Source organism: Perca fluviatilis, chromosome 17 (genome assembly GCF_010015445.1).
Source record: "Perca fluviatilis chromosome 17, GENO_Pfluv_1.0, whole genome shotgun sequence".
Lineage (NCBI taxonomy): Eukaryota > Metazoa > Chordata > Actinopteri > Perciformes > Percidae > Perca > Perca fluviatilis.
The window spans coordinates 15,639,526-15,663,269 of record NC_053128.1 but is presented as its reverse complement, the minus strand read 5'-3'; the positions used below and the strand labels follow the sequence as shown (position 1 = coordinate 15,663,269).

At 39.7% G+C, this 23,744-nt stretch overlaps 4 protein-coding genes across 9 annotated transcripts; 2 read left to right on the top strand and 2 right to left on the bottom strand.

The window, feature by feature from the left end:
* The first annotated feature begins 666 nt into the window (after positions 1–666).
* Positions 667–7,629, top strand: ube2g1b (ubiquitin-conjugating enzyme E2G 1b (UBC7 homolog, yeast)). The gene is made up of 6 exons (XM_039780112.1): positions 667–1,062; positions 1,524–1,626; positions 1,728–1,825; positions 2,652–2,830; positions 6,373–6,483; positions 6,627–7,629. The coding sequence occupies exons 1-5, from the start codon at positions 1,020–1,022 to the stop codon at positions 6,457–6,459; spliced, it is 510 nt and encodes a 169-aa protein (XP_039636046.1). The 5' UTR covers positions 667–1,019; the 3' UTR covers positions 6,460–6,483; positions 6,627–7,629.
* A 1,153-nt stretch (positions 7,630–8,782) lies between these two features.
* arpc3 (actin related protein 2/3 complex, subunit 3) lies at positions 8,783–11,989 on the bottom strand. The gene is made up of 7 exons (XM_039780146.1): positions 11,879–11,989; positions 11,380–11,479; positions 10,736–10,812; positions 10,221–10,289; positions 9,830–9,956; positions 9,234–9,328; positions 8,783–9,034 (listed from the first exon to the last, which is right to left on the bottom strand). The coding sequence occupies exons 1-7, from the start codon at positions 11,882–11,884 to the stop codon at positions 8,972–8,974; spliced, it is 537 nt and encodes a 178-aa protein (XP_039636080.1). The 5' UTR covers positions 11,885–11,989; the 3' UTR covers positions 8,783–8,971.
* Positions 11,990–12,431: 442 nt separating this feature from the next.
* Positions 12,432–15,950, bottom strand: gpn3 (GPN-loop GTPase 3). Of its 4 annotated transcripts, none has more exons than XM_039780141.1 (8): positions 15,855–15,950; positions 14,682–14,790; positions 14,018–14,185; positions 13,485–13,609; positions 13,234–13,349; positions 12,887–12,983; positions 12,671–12,799; positions 12,432–12,535 (listed from the first exon to the last, which is right to left on the bottom strand). In XM_039780141.1, exons 2-8 carry the CDS (start codon positions 14,770–14,772, stop codon positions 12,470–12,472), a joined length of 792 nt encoding a protein of 263 aa, XP_039636075.1. In that variant the 5' UTR covers positions 14,773–14,790; positions 15,855–15,950; the 3' UTR covers positions 12,432–12,469. The 4 variants fall into 4 exon arrangements, with proteins under 4 accessions (XP_039636075.1, XP_039636074.1, XP_039636076.1 ...); XM_039780140.1 differs by lacking the exon at positions 15,855–15,950 and adding an exon at positions 15,078–15,158; XM_039780142.1 differs by lacking the exon at positions 15,855–15,950 and adding an exon at positions 14,951–15,139 and having other exon boundaries at positions 12,671–12,703.
* rnf170 (ring finger protein 170) lies at positions 15,884–20,760 on the top strand. 3 transcript variants are annotated; one of them, XM_039780143.1, is made up of 7 exons: positions 15,884–16,019; positions 16,897–17,053; positions 17,596–17,671; positions 17,918–18,032; positions 18,318–18,391; positions 19,109–19,240; positions 19,850–20,760. In XM_039780143.1, the coding sequence occupies exons 2-7, from the start codon at positions 16,914–16,916 to the stop codon at positions 20,117–20,119; spliced, it is 807 nt and encodes a 268-aa protein (XP_039636077.1). In that variant the 5' UTR covers positions 15,884–16,019; positions 16,897–16,913; the 3' UTR covers positions 20,120–20,760. The 3 variants fall into 3 exon arrangements, with proteins under 3 accessions (XP_039636077.1, XP_039636078.1, XP_039636079.1); XM_039780144.1 differs by lacking the exon at positions 15,884–16,019 and adding an exon at positions 16,033–16,159; XM_039780145.1 differs by lacking the exon at positions 15,884–16,019 and adding an exon at positions 16,179–16,345.
* The last annotated feature ends 2,984 nt before the right edge of the window (positions 20,761–23,744 follow it).

The window sequence follows — 23,744 nt, the reverse complement described above, 5'->3', positions numbered from 1 at the left end:
AACAAGGAGATGGCAGAGGGAGTGGGGGAAGGACAGGAGAGTAGGGTATGCCATTATTTCAGCAGGGGACACTTTGTAGGTAAGCAATGAGGCAATAAAGATAATTAAGACTGAGACACTGTTTTATAGGCTACATGGAGTTTAGCTAAGGGATTTGCTCCCATTTGGGGACAAGCAGGCAATAACACATGGGTTTTAGTCTGCGTTTCATACCAAAGATTTTTGATGCACTGGAGGTCAGAGTTCTGTGCAGGCAGGGGACAGAGCCATAGTCACAATTTTCTAACAAATGGGATTTTTCATGTTCAGTTTATTTACTGTTCAATATATTTTCTGTAAAGTTAATCTACCGACATGATGATCTAAATGCTGTTAACGCCTTCTTCGCATTACCAGGAATATAACTGTGGTGGGAAAATACAGATTTATGTTATTGTAGTTTTAAATGTTGGCTTTATATTGCTGCATTTTGTACACAAGTCTACACCTCGAGATGCAAATACAGAACATGTAGTATTCATTACAAACGGTTTGTGGCAGTAATGCACCAATGTGGGAATAGCCAGCTGCGGAGCTACACGAAGAAGAAAAGACAGTGTTAGATTTAGCCCAGGATTAGGCCTGAAGGGCAGTACTTTCTGAGCTGTGTGAGTAATACATTCCACGCTCTTTTGCCAAAATCAACAGCCCTATATCCTAGCGAAGGCCCTAGGTTTGAAACTAACTTTCATTTAATTGGACCTTATTGGGGACAGTATAACGCCTGAAAGAAAGGCTTGCCTAACAGGTTGTACTGAGGGCAAATCACCTCTTACCGTTTTTTTTCTTCTTCTTTTTTTCACTTATGTTATTTGTCAGTGGTTATTGGTCTTGTCAGAGAGCAGAGAGACAGAGGAGAAACGTGGACGGTTTGTTTTAGCTATAGTATCTGCCCAATGTTTAATTTAACCGTGTTGACAGTTAGTTGGCGTTAATAAATACGAATAACGGGGTTAAACATTTATAACGTTGGCTATAACATGACGGGACAGTCCTCGTTGTTACTACGTAAACAATTAGCAGGTAAGTTGGCTAACGTTAACGATAATTGTTGCTACTAGCTAGAGCTTATTTTACCGTAACGTTATATTAAGTTATCACATCAGAGCAGCAGCTGACGTTTTTACGTAACAGTTACATATGCGGCTAGTGACAACAAAGTTGAAATGCACGTGTAACGTCACGGATAGCCCGACTATGACTAAGGCTAGCTGACTGTTGCTCAATAACCATTGAAGGCGTTTCAAAATCACCACACGCAAGCCAATGCGTACGTTTGGATATTCAGCTGCCAGCTAAGCATTGTCAGGTGTCTTTTCGTCAGTCTACTTGTCATTACGTTACTTGCACATCAACAAATTTGACTCACTTCCACCCCCAGGTTGATATACTGTACGTTGTGTGACAAAAAACGATTTACTCCACAGCGCTGTGGAGATGGGTCTGGCAATGCGAGACTAGACTAATTGCAACTTAAATTTCAGAGCTCAACAAGAACCCAGTGGAAGGCTTTTCTGCCGGTCTTGTAGATGATGATGACATCTATCAGTGGGAAGTGGTCGTCATTGGACCTCAAGACACGTTGTTGTGAGAGAAATCATTTGCACGTAAACTTCATTTGATTTGTAGCTGAGCTGTTCACTCGTAATACCCAGTGTTATTAACACCATCCTCTTTGTTATTTGCAGTGAAGGAGGTTTCTTCAAAGCCACCTTAACCTTCCCCCGTAACTACCCTTTGAGGCCTCCCAAGATGAAGTTCATCACAGAAATCTGGCATCCAAATGGTAAGGACTTACATACCAGGCCACTGTATCTCTAATTAATCTGTATTAAATACGGCCTCTTTTCGGGGAAATGGACTCAATTTTCTGTAATGGCATTTTAATACTTAGGGTTATTTTAACGCCTATAGTTCGTTTACTCTTGTCCGAATCAGTTGATGAGTTTGTTAACTTGGAGCGTTTTCCCCTTGGTAAAATCCAAGCGATCCAAAATGCATCACTACAAACCGCGTGAGAACATTTACTCAGCTTATTGGTCAGATGTGTCAGGGGCGGGAGCAAGAAAGTAAGTACATGAGGAAGGTCCTGTGTTCTGAGCTAGTGCGTATTTCTGTAACATTCCTATTCAATTCTCCGGCTAGCTGCTACATTTGCGTGCTCTGCTGCATCCCAGAACGCAAAGCACACCTGGCCTAAGGAGCCGTTTAGCTCAAACTTGCAGAGCTTGGAGTACAACTGGGTCGGATCACGTTCCCACCACAAACAAACCACTCCAGAGTTCATTTGGGTCCACACCTGAGTGTGATTACTGTCTTCACACCTGCCTAAACGAATCGTACAAGGGGGGGGGGGGTCTGATTTAACCAGACTTAAAGCGCAGGTGAGAAAACACCCTTAAACAGTGGCCACTGGGGTGGCTGTGAGTATATTAGTTTGCAGATAATAGTTCTCTGGTAAAGGTCCCTTAACAAAAGTCTCTTACTGTAACTGGCTTCATAATTCAATGTATTAGGCTTGAGTTTTGCTGAGTGCAGAACTGCAGTGTAGTATCTCATCTATTGCTTTAGTACAAACGTGTCAGTAATATCTGTTCATTTCTTTCTGCCAGTGGCAAAAAATGGCGATGTCTGCATCTCCATCCTGCATGAACCTGGTGAGGACAAGTATGGCTATGAGAAGCCAGAAGAGCGCTGGCTGCCAATCCACACAGTGGAGACCATCATGATAAGTGTTATCTCCATGTTGGCAGACCCCAATGGAGACTCTCCTGCCAACGTAGATGCAGCTGTAAGTGCCCACTGTCTCCATATAAGAGCAATCTCAAGCTAGGGTTAGTTTGTGGATTTGTTTATATATATATATATATATATATATATATATATATATATATATACCGTAAAACTTCAAATAATAGCCGAGTCCCAAATAGATGCCTGTCTCTTTTAAACGCCTGGTGTGACAACAGATTTGGGTAAATAAAGGCCGGTCTCAAATAGAGGCCTGGTCTGTTTTTTGTTTTTTTTCGTGTCGGGTTGTATTTGATCTTTTAAAACCCGTCAGATCGTTTGTTCTATGTTTTGATTTGATTTCACGTGACAGACGCAACCGTTCATAAACGTCATAACAAACAGGTTAACAAACTTTCTTTTAGTCTTCAGTTTTTCTTAATTCTCTCAATACCACTATGGAGACAAAAAGAAAAAAGTATGATTTGACATTTAAGCTGACAGTTGTCAAATTTGCCGAACAAAATTCGGGAGAAGCAGCGGCAAGACATTTCTCGATTGATCCTAAGAGAGTGCGAGAATGGCGTAAACATAAAGCAGAACTGCAACGTCTGTCCGAGGAAGACGACAAAAGGGCCAGACTGCGAGGTGGAGGGAGGAAGAAGGTCAGTGAAGAGCTGGAGGTGAGCGTGTGTGAGTGGATCCACAGCATGCGGGCAAAGCATCTCAGAATCTCACGTAAAATGATCAGGGCCAATAATACGAATAATACGAATTAAAAATGTGGTAACCTCCTATTGTCAATTAAAGGCCTGTCTCTTATAGACGCATGTCTCAAATACAAGCCAGTGTATTTCGGGGATTTGGGTAAATAGAAGCCCGGGCTATTATTTGAAGTTTTACGGTATATATATATACACACTCACCTATAGGATTATTAGGAACACCATACTAATACCATGTTTTATCCTATCAATATGGGCCAGCATTTCTAAAGAATGCTTCCAGCACCTTGTTGAATCAATGACACAAAGAATTAAGGCAGTTCTGAAGGCAAAAGGGATCCCCCACACCATTACACCACCACCAGCAGCCTGCCCAGTGGTAACAAGGCATGACGGATCCATGTTCTCATTCTGTTTACCCCAAATTCTGACTCTTCCATCTGAATGTCTCAACAGAAATCAAGACTCATCAGACCAGGCAACATTTTTACCGTCTTCAATTGTCCAATTTTGGTGCGCTCGTGCAAATTGTAGCCTCACTTTCCTATTTTTAGTGGAGATGAGTGGTACCCGGTGGGGTCTTCTGCTGGCGTAGCCCATCCGCCTCAAGGTTGTTTGTGTTGTGGCTTCACAAATGCTTTGCTGCATACCTCAGTTGTAACGAGTGGTTATTTGAGTCAAAGTTGATCCTCTATCAGCTTGAATCACTCGGCCCATTCTTCTCTGACCTCTAGCATCAACAAGGCATTTTCGCCCCCCAGGACTGCCGCATACTGGATGTTTTTCCTTTTTTTGACCACTCTTTGTAAACCATAGAAATGGTTGTGCGTGAAAATCCCAGTAACTGAGCAGATTGTGAAATACTCAAAACGCTCAAAGTTGCTTAGATCACCTTTCTTTCCCATTCTGACATTCAGTTTGGAGTTCAGGTGTCCGTTTCAGGAAGGAGGTTTAACAAACTCTGAGTCTAACCCTGATGTCTGAGTTGATTTACCCTGAGATGGGAAACAACGAGTTTTCGGTTCCAGAACAGCTGATTTGAGTTGGTTCAATCAACTCGGAGTAGGTTCACTCAGGGTTACGCGCGTGCACAACCACTATAAAAAGGCAGTATGAATGGAGCCATGATTCTATGATTCACCATGGTAACAACCACAAAACAAACGGGTCGGCGGAAATACTCATGCGCACAAACGGCGAGTTTGAACATCCATTTCATTAAAAAAGCAAGACAGCGGTTGCTGCTGCAAAAGAGAGAGAATTGGTGTGGGAGAAAATTGCTGCTCGAGTCAATGCGTAAGCATTAACAGTGTATTCATTTCATATTTAATCACAGTTAACTTATAATATTACTGGTGAAAACTGGAATTGTATTACACCTATAATTTCATTTAGGTGCAATCCTGCGGGCGAAAAAGTAAACTATACTAATCCCATTCTGAGGCTGCAGCACCATGATCATTAACAGAACTATAATGTATAATCATTTATTTCTTTTTAATGGCTCTCACTGGTTTGTGTCCAGGGAACACTACAAAAACGTTTAAAAAACGTTTCAGAGCGAGTCACACTTTTTCTGACGGCTCTACAGCGGCTTTACTATTACAGTAGCCTAGGCTATGATCCGCGCAGATCATACTGTAACGGCAAACAGCAGTTTTCTTTATAACAGTGTACACTGTTATAAAGAAAACTGCTGTTTGCAAAAAACGTAATGAGTGAATGAAGAATCTGCTGGGATGTTAAAGCCTGTCCACGATGGTTGATGTTAGTGATATGAGGACGGATAAGGTATCTAATGGACTGTGATAAAAAATACCTCTCAAATCGTTTGTGGAAATGAAAATAAATCTATAGTCGGGACTCAGTATCATCTCCCGACGTAAACTCTGTGAATTAATACGTCTTTTTCATCAACGGGATCGTCGACAAAAGGACATGACATGTTTGAGAAAAAAAACGTTTTCTAATCTGTCTAACATAAACCAATACATTTTTTTATTCATGCAGATAACAAACTGCATTAACATGCGCCTGATACAGACTGAATGAATGAATGAATGAGGGAATTAGTTTCTCTGAGAGGGAGGAGAATGAGAGAAACTCTAGGTTTTTTTCACAGTTTCTCTCCGTCTCCTCCCTCTAGGTTAGGTTCACAGGCTCAGTTACCATAGTAACTGACTATGAGGTTAAGTTACCTCTCTTTCTGAAAAGGAAAACCCAGTTTCCCTCATCTCAGGTCTAACAAACTCAGTTTTCACTAAACCTGCTTTCTGGAACGGGCCTCTGGAGATTGTCGGTCTAGACCTGGTCCACACCCTTAAATGCACTGAAGCAGCTGCCATGTGATTGGTTGATTAAATAATTGCATTAATGCGAAATTTAACAGGTGTTACTAATAATCCTTTAGGGGTGTGTGTGTGTGTGTGTGTGTGTGTGTGTGTGTGTGTGTGTGTGTGTGTGTGTGTGTGTGTGTGTGTGTGTGTGTGTGTGTGTGTGTGTGTGTGTGTGTGTGTGTGTGTGTGTGTGTGTGTGTGTATACAACAACAACAACTTGAAATGACTGTTAAGTCACCACAGTTTAGTCTTGCTTTTCTAATGGAAATCCAAACAAGTGGGCTGAGTGACGTGGGTCCCTGTGAGGGCAAATCACAGCCGGTCAAGGCAAAGTTGAGTCTTTGTTGGTTTATATGGGCCTATCTCGTTTTTTTACAGGGGCTGCCGGGAGACAGAAAAACACACTATTGTGAAATGAAGTAAACATCTAGCAGCTTAACAGTGTTGGGAGGTAGTTAGAAACAAAGCACAAGCGAAAGTAAGCTAATGAGATTGTTGATAGATATATATATTTAATTTTTTTACATGTTATGTCCTGCAGAAAGAGTGGCGAGAGGATCCTAAAGGAGTTTTTAAGAAAAAGGTGGCACGCTGTGTGCGCAGGAGTCAAGAGATGGCGTATGACTAAGGCCTCACTCCAGCCCTCAACACAGTGAGTACAACCACCTATCAGGAATCACACACCGTTAGTTACTGTTGCTCGTTTGGCGGACGTCTTTACTTGTAAAACGATATAATCATAGTGCTGTAGGTTTACACAGCATTAACCAAACCAAGATGTTGATTTTGTTTCAGATTGGAACTGCACAGGGGATTTGACAACTGGTTACACTTAAGTCGGCCAGATGACCATGGGGCACAACTTTGTCAACATCAACTAGTCACCCAAACAAGGAAGACTCGCAGGAAAAAAGTTTCTAAACCCATATATCTCTACTAATTTGTGTCTTGCAGTTTGAGTGTTTGATATTTATGAATCTTGCTGAATGGCAGTGGCATTCATGCTGCCAAAAGTTCCATTTTACTTTTCCATTTTCCACCATCAGTTGCACAAGACACATGGCATCAGCATTTTTATCCGCAGGAAGATGCATTATACAGCCTAATACTTTCTTTGTTATGTACATACTCATCAGATTTTAGGAGTCATCCCCTTTGATAAATGCACCATTGGACCCTGATCAGACAGCGTGTTTGAGCAGCCTGGGGCGGATTGTTGTAGGCTAATTGTTTTTAAATGAAAGTGAAGCATTTTGCGTTGAATTTCTTTTGCAGGAGCGCCCTGAACTCCTCGTGTTGAACAGAACTTCAACGCGGTGCTGAAAAAACGCCCCACGTCATTTAACTTCACAGCAAAATAAACAAACAAATTCGCTCTGTCTGATCGCGGCCTCATTTAGTTTACTTTATATTTACCTATTTATTTAGAGTGCGACTATTTAGTGTGTTTTAAGATGCATATTGTCTGTAATGGAGGGTTTTATTTTATTTTCAACCTGCCGCGCTGAGCCATCCAGTCTACAGTTATTTCATCAATTATGCAGTATTTGTACTCTTTAAAGAGATGGAAATACAGACGTTGGCTCTAATTTCCCTGCACAGCCAAAGTGTTCTGCAGAGAAAGTGGTCCCTCTCTACACAAGGGGGCAAACTTATCACCCAGCGCTGCCTTAACTTTGACTGCCAGCGAAGGAAACTTATCTTCAATAAGGACTGCATCTGAAGGCTTGTTTTGAATCCAGAAAAACTATTGTGGACAAACCAAAGAGAATGCACCAATAAATATATTTTTAATGAACTTGCTACATTGTTTACTTATGTAAATATAAACTGTGTTTGTCCTTGCTTGGAAGAACTGTCTGAACATTAATACAATACACATGCACGTGTGTAGAGAAAATGCATTCACCTTGCTATGGGAGAGGCAGTGTATTGATTTTGTACAGTAGCGGCCATTTTGGCATGTCACACAGGGAAAAGCATGCGTGTAAATAGAATTCCATTTAGCTGTCAGTTTCAGGGTCCTGGCGTTGTGCATGCGGCCTCACTCTGTTAACTGGGACACTTGAAAGGAATAGAGGCATTTTTCCTACTAATAAGTCAAATAGTTTGCTGTTGTAAAAGCCTCTATCACCCACAAAATTATCCGCTAATCAAGTGACTTTATAGAGCTAAACAGTAATAGCTATAGCGTGTTTAGTATGGGCATAATTTGAGTAATCGGTGTGCAGTGGCACTCACTTTAAGTTGATTTTTTTTTTATATTGTGAAAACAAGTAAACCTTGTGGACATGTGAGTGACTGGTGAAATGGTTCTACCTCTCCACTATTCAAGTCTTCACCTTAAATTAAAAGGTCCCATGGCATGAAAATTTGACTTTGAGGTTTTTTAACATTAAGGAGTTCCCCCAGTCTGCCTATGGTCCCCCAGTGGGTAGAAATGGTGACAGGTGTAAACCGAGCCCCGGGTATCCTGCTCTGCCTTTGAGAAAATGAAAGCTCAGATGGGCCTATCTGGGTTACCTCCACTGTCTCTGCCCGCCCAGTGAATTTGGCCCACCCATGAGAGAGAGACATCACGGCTTTCAAACGAGCTAATTGGCAGTTGGTCAAGGCAACACCCCCCCCCTCCCTCTCCTCCTCAATAGCTACAGACACAGAAATGGCACATCCTAAGGAAAGCTCATTGTGGGACTGACTCTAGTGGCTGTAATCTGCATCAAGGTTGAATTTCAGGAAAGAGACTCAGAAACAGTATTAGGGGACCACTAAGGCCTATATAAAAGCATCCAAAGAGCACCGTGTCATGGGACCTTTAACAGATGTTTCTACAGGTAACTGAAATCTAACTTTAGATTTAAGTCCATTCAGAGCTACTGTTAATCACGACTCCCTGAATATGTGCCTTGTTTTTAGTGTGACGTGCAATAAGAACTAAACACAGTACCACATTATTTTTCAATCTCCATGATTTCTTTATTGAATTAAGCACCAGCTCAATATGGTTAACATCTAGACAAATTAAGACATATCCTTAAACTCAAAGAGTATAAAATCATCTTAGCAACACAGAAGCAGACCCCCCCCCCTCCAACCCCACCATCTTGCAGGTGTAGAATAGAAACTGAGTCGTTAGTCGTTCACTGTCCAGGAGCTGACAGACTTTTGTTCATGAACTGCCTCTTGACAAAGCACACCCACCACTGGGGAAAAAAATAAACAAATTCTGTTAAGAAAAGTGGCTGAAGGTTCTGCAAGTACCTGAGGGAAGATCTAAAAAAAAAAAAAAAATAACTGGGCACCCCATAACCCATTTGTCACAAAATAACAGGATTGATTGTTTTAATGCTGAAATACATTCGATATAAAGATGTAGTGAAATTTTGGAGGTGTTGGGCTCACCTTGCTGGGTTTGTCTGTCTGGGGGTCAAACACGCGATCACATAGCCTCAAGCCGGTCTCCTGGCGGATCTGCTGGAGGTACGCCCTCATAGTCTCTGGAAAAGGTTACACAACCAGGATTTTAACAGACACTATTACTATGGAGAAAAGTCACATCATAGCATGACATTTCATTTATTGCAGCTACATGAAAACTCAGAATAAGGACCTTAGGCACTAATTGAATTGTTGACATCCCACCTTTTAATATAAAGCCAGTGTAAATATTCAGGAGTAAAAAGGGAAAACACAGTAGTGACAATTCCAAATTCAGCATAGATGTGTTGATTCAGTAAACCTACAGTCTCAGCCACTACATATCACGAGGGATGATTCAATGTCCAGGCCCGCTGTATAAGAACAAGGTTGAGGGACACAACACAAGCAAGAAAAAGCAATTCCAGCATCAGATCCTTAAAGCTGACAAGGCTTTGGTCAGCATTGCTATTTTGGGCTCGATATTACTTCAGGCTGGGAATTAAACGCAATATGAGAAGAGTACAAGGACACTGGCAAGTGAAACAGCATTGTAGTTAGTTGATGGTGCTGGTTCTTACCATCCTCTTGCTTGTTTGCAGGTTTGACGTACATAGCATTGAGAGGGAAGCCAGGTTCTCCAGGAATGGGGAAGTTAGTGATGCCCAGAGTGTACATCTCCTTCTCCCCCTGGCTCCTGGAGCTGCACTGCAAAAAGCAACCACACACACACACACCGATGCAAAGGATCAGATCACCTGTTATAGTAGCACCCATTTGAATAGGCATTCAAGCCGCTAATTCCTCCTCCCCGTGTGTGTAAAACAGAAAAACAATTCACATTCTACTTAATGGCTCCCTAAAAGCCATCCGGTAAGCCCTTGTGGGTCCTCAGACTGATATTAATATAAAAGATTAGTATGAAGCCATTGTATACAAAGTACAGAGATATGTAACAAATATGCAATTTACCTTCTGTAGTCTCTTTAGGCATTCCGAAATGTACAGTGTGACGTAGATCAGCGTCCTGTCTGCCTCATTCTGGAAGAAAGCACACATTACTAGCTGAAATACCTGGAATTAGACTGAAAGAAATGTGTCTACAGCATGAATGTTATTGTAATTAGTACAGTAGTTTAAATCCTGAGCAAATATGCATTGCTGAGGGGAATGGGAAGAAGCAAGCTGGGGCATGTCGAAGAACAAAATGCACAGCTGCTTCAAGACCGAGACAGATGGGGAAGAGACAACATACAAGAACACTCGCACACTAGTGATACATACTTGTTCCTCAACTAAACATCTATTAAAAACTATCAAAATAAAATAAAATGCAACACTTCTTTGTTGTAGAGGTTTCTCTGTCTAATATCTACAGGCAAGCAAAATTCTGAAGCTTGATGCACACAAATTTAAATTTTCTCTTGGGACACCTTAAATGAGGGATAAATGCAAGTTGCCAATACAAGTGAGAGTACATTTCTTACCTTGATTTCATAGTTCTTAAAGAAAACATTGGCCTTAAAGTAGTAGATGGCCTCATCAATGATATCTGACTCTATGCCTGAAATGAAGAAAAAAAAAAGATAAAAGGCTCTCCACTCACTACATAATACAGAGATGCATATAACTATTTACTTTTAAACTTTTATTTAATAAGTGTTGTCAAAGTATGTATTAATGCAGTAATTTCCTGTTTTAGTCACCACATCTTTTTGTTGTTGTATGGCAAGTCCCTATTTTTGAGTCGTGATATACAGGCTGCTAAGAAACAACTCCCAAGTGACCAAACAATATACAGTTTTTAATGGTGAAAATCTCATCAAATCATGACTTCACTAGGACTACCAAATCAAATCCTCTGCTCTATACTCACTTCAAGCTTTACAGACACTTAAATGCTGGAAACGGAGCGTCAAGACAATGAAGAAGTTGAAGTTTAGGATGCGCTCTTGAAGCCATATATGGAAGTGAAGCCGATACATGTTTCAGGAACTGAGCAACGTGTCACAACAAGGTAACAAAAACTAAGCGAGTGAACATTTTAGAGAATAACCTAAACCACTGCGTAGCCTATGCATTTCTGTGATTAAGAGGGATTGGCTCCACTTTGTGTTAATTCAAACCTTACCGTCTCCTCTGGCTGGTCCCTTAAACTGGGTTTTGAGGGGAAGCAAAGCCATATTCCCCACCATCCTGGTGTCGGGGACCATCAGGCTTGAGTGATACGCCTTAAAAAAAAGAGAATAAAGTTGCTGTCACGTAGCTATACTTTCAAGGTAACGTTACCTTTCTGGCAGATAGCATCGGTGACACCTCTGCTACAGTCCGCTCCGCTGTAAAAGGTTATGCTACCACGATAGCGAACCCTTTATTGTAACAGATAGCTACTAAACTACGGAGGGTTTGCAGAAGCGTTACAGTGAATGTATCACTTTTGACTGTAAAACAGCCCAAACGTTGCGAGCGAATGCTAACATAGCTATAGCCAACTATGCTATCGAGAATCACAGCTAGCGTTTACTCGGAGGCCCCTGTGTGTTACAGTGGAGTTTCTATGCAGTTGTATGTTGTTCTAAGCCGCACGATAAAAGCTTTTGTTGGTTAATAATCGCGTAGAATTTACTCACCGGCATGTTGAGTGATAAATATCAGTCCAGAAAAATACTAACACTACAGGACCCAGTTTCCGCTTGTCCCACCCTTCAGCTTTACAGGAAGTGGCCACGTTATGTGGCGTACCGTCCACACGGAGGCGCTACCATAGACATAATATATATTATTATAATTATATATTATGTCTATGGGCGCTACCACACCGATTTTCTTCACAAAGGAAGTCAAGTTGCATATTTTGTGTCATATTTTATTTAAAAAATATAGCATTAATACATGTATTTATTAACAACTCTTGAACTTAAAATTAAACACTGTCCTGACATAATAAAAAACATGAATGGGTTGAAATCACACATTTCTTGAGTCATCAAAAAGGTAGGCTTAACCCAAAAACAAAAACACACTGTACATGACACAAGATATTCATGATCTTCGGTCAGTCTTTTTTTAACCACACATGTCCCTTTGTTATTGTCATGCTATTCTCCATCTGGACTTGATATAGTGTATCCTGGTTCTTCATCAGCCTCAAATGTTTTTAACTCTAGTCTCTTTTTTTTGTTGTTGTTGCAGAAGTCCTGGAGTCACACTACTCCCGGTCCTCAGCTGTCAACTTTGTCTTGAAAAAACGCATCATAATTGAGGTTAGCAGGCTCTTCATCAACCTCCTGTAGAAAAGGAAAAAATAGGAATAACAAAAGAATAATTCACAATATTATAACAATGACAAATGCATTGTAATAAATTAACACCATATTGTTAAATGTTATTTTATTGTGTTATGTTTTTGTATGTTTCTTCACCTTCGGCTCCTTGAACTCCAGGTCCTCTCCATACTGTATAGAGAAGTCAATGTTTTGCAGTACTATGTTAATACCTTCCTCATCTGTGCGGTCAAAGGGCAGGAATCTTACCATACTGTAGTCATCAATCTGGACACACAGACTAAGACTTTAGAAACTGTCTCATTACAAAGAAAATTAAAATAAATGCAGTATTAAATTAAGGGCTTCACTCACCAGACCACAGATGGCTTTAGTCAGATTCTTGAACTTTTTGCTTCTGATGTTATCGGAGTTATCTTCCATCATTGAGTACATGTCTGGGTCCAGGTACCTAGTGAAAAAGAAAGAAAAACATAATGCTGCATCCAGCTGAAAAACCTTTTCAATAATTAGGAAAATAGATGACTTTCCTTTTTTACTAGGTTAAGTTTTTTTGAAAAACACCATAACTGAGGTTCAGAATATTAGGTAAAAGTAACATTTAACCCTTCCTTTATTTGAGTCTTACTACAAAAATTAAAAGGCAAGTTTCATGTTAACTTAGGACACATAACACGGTTGTACTTTACTCATACTCTTACTTCTCAATCTCTTTCTTGGCTTTGGGACTAAGCAGGTCCATTTTTGTCATGATGTTTATTTGAGGGATCTCTAATGACACCATGGCACTCAGGGCAACCATGACTCCTGAGATGAACTGTAGTTAGAGAAAAGGGAAGATGTGAGACTTCACGTTTGCTTTCATTACTACATTAAGTTCACATTATTACAAAAATTGGGTGTTCACACACAAAGGGGAACCAAACAAACAGATGAAGACATCGTCTGTCACCTTAAAAGACTCCACCATGAACTGGGAGTCTACCAGAAAGACCCCACACACCCGGAACTCCCACTGCTGGAGCTGCTCCACCAGCTGCTTCATTACAGGGAGGTGTGTATAAAGTTCAATCTGACCTGCAAAAAGAAGCCACTTGTCAAAACTGTGCTTGAGCTGTGAAACGAAAACCATAGCATCAAAACTGGGACAATGTAAATACAAATCCATAATCCCAATACTGTGATGAAAACCATGTCAAATCTCATTTTAGTATGTCCCGTTCACTTTCTTGAATGAATTAATGTTCAAACTTCAGTTGTAATGCTTGTTACTCAAGCTGTCTTGCTCGTAGAGAGCAAGAAGCCTACATTTTTTTTAAATGTATTTAACTGTTTCTATAGTAATTACAATGGGTTAACAGAACACATGTCATCCCATAAAACCCCTTCCTTTCAACTCTTAACATACTGGGCCATACCCAGCACAAACCAGTGGGTAAATCCACCCTGCACCAGCTTCCAGCATGCCTCTGCCAAGATATTTACCTGGGCAGTCGAACAGTATGTAGTCATCCTCTACATGCCCCAGGCTTTCCCCCAGCCAGTCAAAGTTGTTGGCGAAGTATTCCATGCAGAAGACCAGACCTCCGTTAGGGCCAAATCTGAGAGAAGCGTCCTCCATCACGTCATCCACCTGGATGAGCTCCCGGATGTCTGCGGACACAGAAACAATCCGGTTGTTGTGTCGAACAAAATAACTCTTACTGCAAGTATTCTAAATGTAACAGCAAAAAAACATGTGACAAGCATGTGATTCACAACATTTATCTCTGACAGTGCAGGATAAATAACTTTATTTCTAAACTATTAAATAGTACACTTCCCAGTTTGTGTATTTTATTTATTTATTTTTACTGTTTTTTGTATTGTTAACATTATTATGACCAAGTGTGTGGTCACACTACACTGTGTCCTAGTTTAGTCTGTTGTTGTACAGTATGTGAACCAACGTATTTATATATTCATCTACGTAGGCTATCTATTATTAGCCAACCACAAGTCAGTGTTTTAAAATTAGACCGAAAACACTATACACCCAATATACGCATGTAATAACATAATAGTTCTGTATAATATACGGCTAAGATGCACTCTTTGTAATTAATGTAATAATTTTGTAAACTAAAAACATGCTGTATATATTATTCACCTGCCATGACAGGGTAGTCAAAGTGTTCAGCTGCTGGGTCCAGGTTGACCACCTGAGCTGAGCGGTTAAGGGTCTGTAAATGCTGGACCATGGTGGAGCAGTAGGTACTCTGAAATGGAAAATAAAACTCAAAAAATTTACAAATCAAAAGCAGATATAACTTAAACTTGGTCAATGTGGATAGACTACCCCATGTCTTAGCATGGCGCTTTAGCCGAATAGCATAACAAGGCATTTCAGCACGTGCAACTGAATGACTGATAACTTACCTTACCGCTACCCGCCGGGCCAATCACTAGCTGTGCATAACGAGGCATTTTGCCTCAATGAAAAGGTGCTTTGGTAAAGTGAAATCCCTTTATTCGCTAACTGTAGCTAGATAGTTAATATACTGACCATGGTACAGAATGCCTTAGTACTTCTTCTTCTGGGTTTCAGGGCATTCTCACCTGTTGTAAGGCCCACTACTGCCACCTACTGATCAGAGTGTGAAATAAAATTAAACACGATAGATAGATAGATAGATAGATAGATAGATAGATAGATAGATATATAGATAGATAGATAGATAGATAGATAGATAGATAGATAGATAGATATATAGATAGATAGATAGATAGATAGATAGATAGATAGATAGATATATAGATAGATAGATAGATAGATAGATAGATAGATAGATAGATAGATAGATAGATATATAGATAGATAGATAGATAGATAGATAGATATATAGATAGATAGATAGATAGATAGATAGATAGATAGATAGATAGATAGATAGATAGATAGATACACTTTGTTTTTGTGATCATTGTACCAGAAACTGCAGAGCATGTGCTTGTTAGTTGCAGAAAATATGAAGGCTATTAGAAAAAAAGGACATGATGGAATAAATGAAACGATTTGGGATAACAGGAGCAGGTGTGTGAATATAGTGGAGTGTGCTGAAAGTGGACAAGGCAGAAGATACTTGGTCAGCTTCAATAAGAGCAGGACTGAGGAGGATAATCCGACATACTAGACACTATAGTTAACTAACTCCAGAAGATGGCAGTAGTGCAACATGTGGCATGCAAGCTGCAAGCTGCCGTTAAACCCCAAAGAAGAAGAAGAAGAAGAAAACAAGACGAAACCAACTGAAATAATTGGAAACAACCAACACATGCAAACCTGATGCAAACGCAGTTCATGATACGGCAACGATACTGGTTCTCGCTCCCGGTCTGACGCGAGTCACTAGCCTATAATCTGCCATCGATGGAAAGAAAATGTCTCGAGGATCAAAGTGAAAGAAGTTGGCAAGTCAAGCCTTGAGAGACAGCGGACTTCCTATTGGTAGGTGATGTCATTGCAATGCAGTTGGTAGGTTGTTACGTTGCTGAAGTGTGCTCTTGTGTCATACCTGGACTCTTAAATTAGCTGGCTTAGCCAGTAGTGCTCAGACCCAAGACGTTCTTGGTTAACCAGGCAAAGGGGTAACGTTTATGGTTTAGCTACGAGCGATAATTGGCCAGGTTGAGCTCGGATTAGAAGAGCAGCCACTGTCTTTTATCGCTGTGTAGCGTTAATAACTCTTGCTACTTGCCGCCGGGGCGAATGTCACGTACTTGCTTCCAAAAGCGAAACGACACATCGTCGGCTTCCAACGTCAGCATATAAATGTATCGTACATATAACTGTTAATACTAATTTTCAGTCTGTGGCATCGTATCATTAGCACTACTCTAGGAAGGCTACTCTACGCTAACGCTAAACTTAGCTAGTTGTCACTGTGGGGTAGCCTATTAAGTTAATGTTAATAGGCTACTGTTAAGTTAATGACTGTTAAGTTAATGACAGAGCTGATAATGTCAGGAAAGTACACAACAACGGCTTCCTAGATATTGGTATCCGATAGGACGACAAGTATATTGACCAACGTTATCAGTCCAGCAACGCTAGCTAACGCGAGTAAGGATAAGAAGGCTTCAAGGCTCATAGTGATGTAAAAATGACACTTGTTTTCATACCTTAGCTAAATATGCTGAAACAAATTGATATTAGAAATGACAGAACTTCTCTCTCTCTGCCAAACTAGCGTCCTTTATGCAGTTATAGCTAAGTTATTATATTATTTTACTCTTTTTTTTTAATTATTAAATAGATTAATGCAGATCAGAAACAGAACACTGTCCAGTGTAATAACCTCATTTTTTGCCTCTTTGTTTTCTAGTGCTATGAGTGTGGGTGATGGAGGACAGTCAATGTGGGGACTTGGACTACCTGGTCCAAGATGAGGACACCCTCATCGAAGGTGTCAGCAACCAGGTCTTATTTGTTGTGGTGCTCAGTATCACCTTCCTTGCAGGCCTTCTCACTCTGCTCTGCAGGTAAATTAAAATCCAAATTTCAGGATGCTACTCATGTGAAGTAGCATCACAAACTGGAATATTCAAAATTGCTCTAACTTCTGTTTACGTAATCTGGTACAATTTGTCAAGTAAATACATTCCACTAAACCCCAACGTTTTACTTCTAGCTCAGTCTCACATAGGATAACTTGTCTCTACAGTTAGTTTGCCTATTGGCAGTGCTTTGCACTTACAGTAATTTACCGAATGTATTATAAATCTGTATCTTTTTTATATTAATTATTTATAATTCAAATCAAAGTGGCCTGTACTGCAAGCGTAGTTTTGCTTCTATGCTGTGCATTTCTTCTTTTCAAGGCTATCTGTATAACACAGTGAAACAGAGCTGTTAAGCTGACACAACATTTGATACTGTTACCAAAACTTTTGTGTTTTGCATTAGCAAATAATTTGCTGAATGAAAAATGTCAGTTTGCATAGCTTAATGTGCTGTTACATTCATTAGTTTCAGCTAAAGGATATTATGGTTTCAAATGTCTGTCCTTTTGACCTTCTTGCAGACAAGAGCAGCAGAACATTCATCCGGAGAATCAGGAGCATGTTCGAGCTGTCCGACAACAGCTCCAAACCGAGCAGGTACGGAGGCAAATACAACTTTAGCCTTTCCTCCCTAATATAGCTAATTGACAAAAATAGCATAAAAACAACAACAATATGTAAAAAATATATATATATTAAATTAACCATTAACAAATTCTACATGTTATAATGTAATGTTTATTTTTCAATGAGGAGATACATTTAGAAATCGTCTGTTCAATGATTACTGTCATATTAAACTTCACATGTGTTTTTTATTTTTATTTATTTGATTTCTGTCAGGATGAAAATCCTCAGGCGGAGGCCAGACAGCAGTATTACACAGACATGTCTTGTCCTGTGTGTTTACAGCAGGCTGTTCTGCCTGTGGAAACCAATTGTGGACACCTTTTCTGTGGTAAGACTGATTTTAGAAATGTGCACTAAGCAAAACCAAACTGTTTTAGCTTTAGACCATATTCAGAAGTCAGAATATCTATCTATCTATCTATATATCTATATAGATAGATAGATAGATAGATAGATAGATAGATAGATAGATAGATAGATAGATAGATATATCTAGATATATAGATTTTCAGTTGCGAAAATGAATCCAAGCATAATTGGGGGAGTATATGTGTTAAAATATTTGTTCTTTGATTTTAGCTTATGCTGTGTTCATGTTTTTTTCCCTGAATAGGCTCCTGCATTATAGCCTACTGGAGGTATGGCACATGGCTGGGTGCAATTCACTGCCCCATTTGCCGACAAATGGTGAGACTTGTAATAAATGTTGGATGTAGAATGGTTAACCTAAGTTTTTATATTACCATTTTTTAGATACCAGACTTACAGGTATTTGTTAGAATTTCTTGCTTCCATTACATTACATTAGATGTCATTTAGCTGACGCTTTTATCCAAATTCTTCCGATTATGTGCTTTCAACCCTGAAGCTGCAAACTCCAGACAACAAGTAGTAAGTCCAAGTACATAAGCTTTAAATAAGAAAAACTACAAAGAGCATATGAAAGTGCAGCTTCAAGAAATATATATACTTTTTTTTTTTATATGTTCTTATGTGTAGTCGGAAGAGATTTGTTTTTAGCCTTCATCGGAAGATGTGTAGGCTTTTGGCCGTCCTGATGTCAATAGGGAGCTCATTCCACCATTTAGGAGCAAGGACAGCAAACAGTCGGGATTTCGTTGAGTGATTAGTTGTCCCTCGCCGTGAGGGGACAGCAAGCAGGTTGGCTGATGCAGAGCGGAGAGGGCGGGTTCCAAATTTACCCATAGATATAAATGTTTGACTCTAATACCTTTATTAATTTTCAGTCTAATTGTTTTCTGTTAGTTATTGTGAAAATCTTGAGTACACAGTGTTACTCTCTCCTAATTTGTATTCATGTAGGTGTGTGCCACACAATTCCTTTTTTTCGCATCAGTATGTTGCCATGTGTTAAGTTTATTTTTTTATTTTTTTTCCCCCTAGGTAACGCTGCTCTTCCCACTATTTCATGAACACACCGCCCCTCAGAGGGTCCAGGATGGCGAGGGAGAACCTCAGCTGATATTAACAGACATTAACGATTACAACCGCAGGTTCTCAGGCCAGCCAAGATCTGTGAGTATTAGGGGTGTGCAAAAAATCGATTCACATTCGTATCGCGATTCAAGCTCTACCGATTCAAAATCGATTCGTAGAATTCCAAAAATCTATTCATAATTTTTTTCCTTTTGTATGTCTACTGCAATCACATGGGAAAAGTAACTACATTTACATACTGTGAATTGTTTTTTTTAATCAAGAATCGTTTTCAAATCGAAAATTGATTTTGAATCAAATCGTGACATTTTCTGAATCGTGCACCCCTAGTGAGTATACTACAATAAGGAATCTATTCTAATTCTATTCCATTCTACAGCCAGATTCATATTTGGGCTGCAGTAGTTACAGGTTAGCTGGCTTAATTTTAGATCTAAAATAGCAACAATTCTTCAAATGTAGTTAAAGATGCTACTCATTGTCATGTTATGAATGTTATTTAAACATGTTAAAAGCAATATCAGTTATGATGCTTTGTGAGTATTCAAATATAAAGAGAATTACGCTGAAGCTCTGCTAGTAAAAGATACAAGTCTGCAAATGAGATGCTGGCTTGTGCAGTACATTATAATTATGGGAGTATTTTTTAGAGCTTCTCATAATGTTTTCTCTCCTCTGTCTTCTCAGTACATGGACAGGCTGCGAGATGTGCCCACCTTGCTCCGTCATGCCTTTAGGGAGATGTTCTCTGTGGGAGGCCTCTTCTGGATGTTCAGGATTCGCATTCTTCTCTGCCTAGTGGGAGCACTCACCTACCTGGCCTCACCGCTTGACATCCTCCCTGAGGCACTTTTCGGTCTGCTGGGATTCATGGACGATTTCTTTGTGATCCTACTTCTCTTCGTGTACATCTCTATAATGTACAGAGAGGTGGTTACGCAGAGACTGAATGGCTAAGTGTTCGCTCATGAAAGAGGCCTTGGCTCGCTCATACCAGGCTCAGGAAGAGTGAACACAGCATCTAAGTAAACTTTATTTTACCTGCCCCTGAGGTGGGCAGGTAAAGACTGAATAAAAAAAAAAAAAAGGACAGTCCATCAGTTATGCTGGTTCTCTCAGAGAGGTTTACTTTAAAGCCTGGGATGTTAGTTAATCAGAGGGGTTAGCAAAAGTATGATCTCTGAATGTTGACTCTGTATCGCCATTAATGATTCATAGATTGAGTGACATCAAGGCAAACAACAATAGAGCATGAGAATGGCTGTGTAGGGATGTGATGTTGTTAATATCTGCCCTATCAGACTTTGCAGTAAGACAGGGAAATAGTTTTGGTCCATTCAAGTACTTGAGGAACACCCCTAACTGAATGACTAGCATAACTAGCAGGCAATTTTATGACAGCATAGCCAAAAGCAGACAATTGTGTAACATAATGTGATCTTGAATGTACTGTATCAATGGCAGTGTCTTGATTACGTGCATTTAAAGTTGGCTGTCTGCATCCAGATTATCGACTGTCGGACAGATTTGTGTTTCTAACCCGTCTTCTATTACAGCCTGTTCTGTCAATAAAAATGATGATGCACTTATTTAAGAAACCTGTGACTATGCATATTCTTAATGACTGGACAAACACAGCTTGTGTGAAAACCAGTGAATCATCTTACTTCCAACGTTAAACATCTATTAATCATATCTGATTAAATCTGAACCTCGCTGCACAGGACAACCTGACCGTTGCTTAGTAACTTCTCAATTCGCAGATTTTTATTCAAGAGATAAAAAAAAATTAAAAAAAATGTTTATGTTCTGAACGTTGTACAGATAACCATGAGTTTGGATGTTTGTCCTCTGTACAGAACTTAACAGTCCTAAGGCTCAGAGTCTGGGTGAACAACTCTATGTACAGCACAAAGTGTTTCAGATCCTTCAATTCATTTTTGAAACTGGAGTTGTAAAGATGCAGTTCTCCATCTCTCATCCTTTTTGACTCCTGAATATTTGTTTATCAGAGGAGAGGCCCAAAATGATTTGACATGTTCCAAGGAAAAAAGTAACGTCACAATCAGCAGTAGATAATGTCTTAAAGGTGCCCTGCTACACGTATTTAATTTTCTCTGTGGTAATTTCTGAAGTTCTACCATGGACTCTGTAACATTCTTTGTGGGAAAAAAAAGCCTTTGTTATAGGGCTGAATGATTTTTGAAAATAATTTATTTGCGATTATTTTTTTTTAAGCTCTTTGTCTTCTTTATTATTCAACAAAGACAAACAATAAATCATTGTATAATATGAACAACACAAAATTAGATAGATTAAACAAACTGTTCTTTCCTGGAGGCCAGGCCTGTATGTGATGATGAAATTAGGTGATGCATGAATTTATATGAATGACATCTTTTATTTAACTACTTCAATCACAGTAGTATATTGAGCACTGACCAAGCTTGGTGTAAACATTCATATGAATTAATCGTTCGGCCCTACTTTGTTACCTTGTTTCAAGCCATTCTAGCTGGTATGGAAAGCCTGCAGGAAAACTTGATTTCTGCCAGTTCTCATTAATGTTCAATGAGCTAAGTTGCTTGACTCTGATTGGCTAACAGCTAGCCAATGAGAGTCTGGCTATCAGCATCTTTTACCCAGCGCAACTGGGCGAGCTCATGAATAGTAATGAGCTCAGGCAACACCACGTCAGACTGACCAGCTTTTGTAATTGGCCTGATTTCTCCGCTTATTTCTTTTCAGTGGCTAGAGCTGACAGAGGAGGAAGCAGTTCATTTTCACATTCACAACATAAAACACAACACAAACACATATGGACCTAACATATTTCAAAAAATGAAAGTAAAAACGGTTTTGTGTGGCAGGACACCTTTAAATTTGTAGAAATATAATGTTTTGTCCCTGTTAAGTTTTGCTAAGCACCCTAAGGTTACTGTGAGTCCATGAGGGCCCTGACCATCAGGCTGAAAATGTTGGCTTCAGAGTGGGAACTGAAACTGTATTCAGGCCATTTGCTTTCTTAGGTCTGGATTTGCTGTGCAAGCACTGGCCTTCGTGGTCATGAATAGTAGAAGAAGAAGACGGGGGTGCAGGCTCATGTGGCAGATTGACAGTCACCTGTCAAATTCATTTTTGTTCGACCGCTTCAGATAAAAAAAAGACCATCAGTTCACTCTTGGAATGTCATGTTTTAAGGTGTGGCACGTGTCATACCTTTTCGCTGTCCTTACTGATTAGTGTCTCCTCTAGTTAGTGTCTGGGGTGTTTGAGCAACCTCCAGCCTTTTGTTTTTGCCACTGAAAGCATGTGTTGTAAATGCTTCAGCTGTTCTTCAGCTGAGAACTGGTTAGGTGAGAGTCTACCCTGGTGGAAAAATACTGTGACTGTTTGAAGAGTCGGTTCTTTCGTGCAATCTGTATCGTAATTCCCAAACAATTTCAATTTAAAAAGTACAACACTAGTGAATTATGGCATACTCCAGGTACAAATCAACACAGATTTCATAAATGTGTAATATAATGCCAGGATTATACCTCTCTCTGCTCTTAATGTATGAACTAACACCTATCATTTCTATCATTCCATAACAAAATGTGAGTCAGATTACTTACAAGACATCCACCATTTATTAAGTTTGGTAAATCGTGATCCTCCAGACTAATCTGTCCAAGTTTGGTGCTGACTTATTTCTGAGCACAACTCCCCATCTTTCTTCAGAAGTGAGTCAGCTGTGCACTTTCGCAACTCCCAACAAAGATGGAATAGAAGTAAGATGCCTCACTCGGTAGCTAAAACAGAGAGCTCAACACACAGGGTGAAAAGAGGAGCTGCAGCAGTGTGCAGTACAACAAAAAATATGGTGATTTTTGAAAATGAAACCATGTCACCTATTCTGATATAACCTCTAAATACAATTATGAACCTGAACATGAGCATAATATGAGCACTGTAACTACATTTTATTTAAGAGAACTGAAGAAATAAAATGATCCAGTAATTAACAAGGAAAAAGCACAGATTAGAGGAGTGTCATTTTGTGTAGGCCTATCCTAGATATGTTTTCTGCTTTCCTATGCTGGTAATCCATGAGCCCACCAATTATGTTGCTCCCCTGGGAACAACTGCCCTAAATTACTAGTTAAGTCAGAAATCTGCAACAGATGACTCCTAACATATATCTGCTATTTGTGGCCACATAGCCCTTGGAAATGCCTTTTCTTCCTCTGCTCGTGCCACAAGCAAACAAAACTGGATTAGGTCTAAAGGGCTGATGAGGGCAACAATTATTTTATAAATTACAAATGTGTTTGTTTGTATGCACAAGCCAAGCACAATACAACTGAAATGGTAACTAAAATGGGCCCAAGGTTATTTCAGCATTTTTACCCAAACTTGAGGCTCTATTTTATGGAGGCTCATTTTTTGCTCTGTGCCATCCTAGCAGGTTAATCCAGCCCTGCAAGCAAATTAGTTTTTTTGTTACCTAGCTTCAAAATGTTTTCCACACCTTTTATGTGTCATTCATGTCCCTCAGCAAAATGTCTCATGGTTTCTTTCTGTAATAGGGGGAGTATTC

Bases quoted from the DNA above. Each gene is read 5' to 3' on its own strand.
- ube2g1b (XM_039780112.1), top strand. From the start codon at position 1,020: ATGACGGGACAGTCCTCGTTGTTACTACGTAAACAATTAGCAG. The intron at 1,627-1,727 runs GTGAGAGAAATC...TGTTATTTGCAG, and splicing joins GGACCTCAAGACACGTTGTT to TGAAGGAGGTTTCTTCAAAG. The intron at 2,831-6,372 runs GTAAGTGCCCAC...TATGTCCTGCAG, and splicing joins CTGCCAACGTAGATGCAGCT to AAAGAGTGGCGAGAGGATCC.
- arpc3 (XM_039780146.1), bottom strand. The intron at 10,813-11,379 runs GTAAGGTTTGAA...TCTTCATTTCAG, and splicing joins GGGACCAGCCAGAGGAGACG to GCATAGAGTCAGATATCATT. The intron at 10,290-10,735 runs GTAAGAAATGTA...GCTTTCTTCCAG, and splicing joins TTAAGAACTATGAAATCAAG to AATGAGGCAGACAGGACGCT.
- gpn3 (XM_039780139.1), bottom strand. From the start codon at position 14,998: ATGCCTCGTTATGCACAGCTAGTGATTGGCCCGGCGGGTAGCGGTAAG. The intron at 14,791-14,950 runs GTAAGTTATCAG...TTTCCATTTCAG, and splicing joins GCCCGGCGGGTAGCGGTAAG to AGTACCTACTGCTCCACCAT. The intron at 12,536-12,670 runs GTGAAGAAACAT...CCTTTTCTACAG, and splicing joins TGGAGTTCAAGGAGCCGAAG to GAGGTTGATGAAGAGCCTGC.
- rnf170 (XM_039780143.1), top strand. From the start codon at position 16,914: ATGGAGGACAGTCAATGTGGGGACTTGGACTACCTGGTCCAAGATGAG. The intron at 17,054-17,595 runs GTAAATTAAAAT...ACCTTCTTGCAG, and splicing joins CTTCTCACTCTGCTCTGCAG to ACAAGAGCAGCAGAACATTC. The intron at 18,392-19,108 runs GTGAGACTTGTA...TTTTCCCCCTAG, and splicing joins GCCCCATTTGCCGACAAATG to GTAACGCTGCTCTTCCCACT.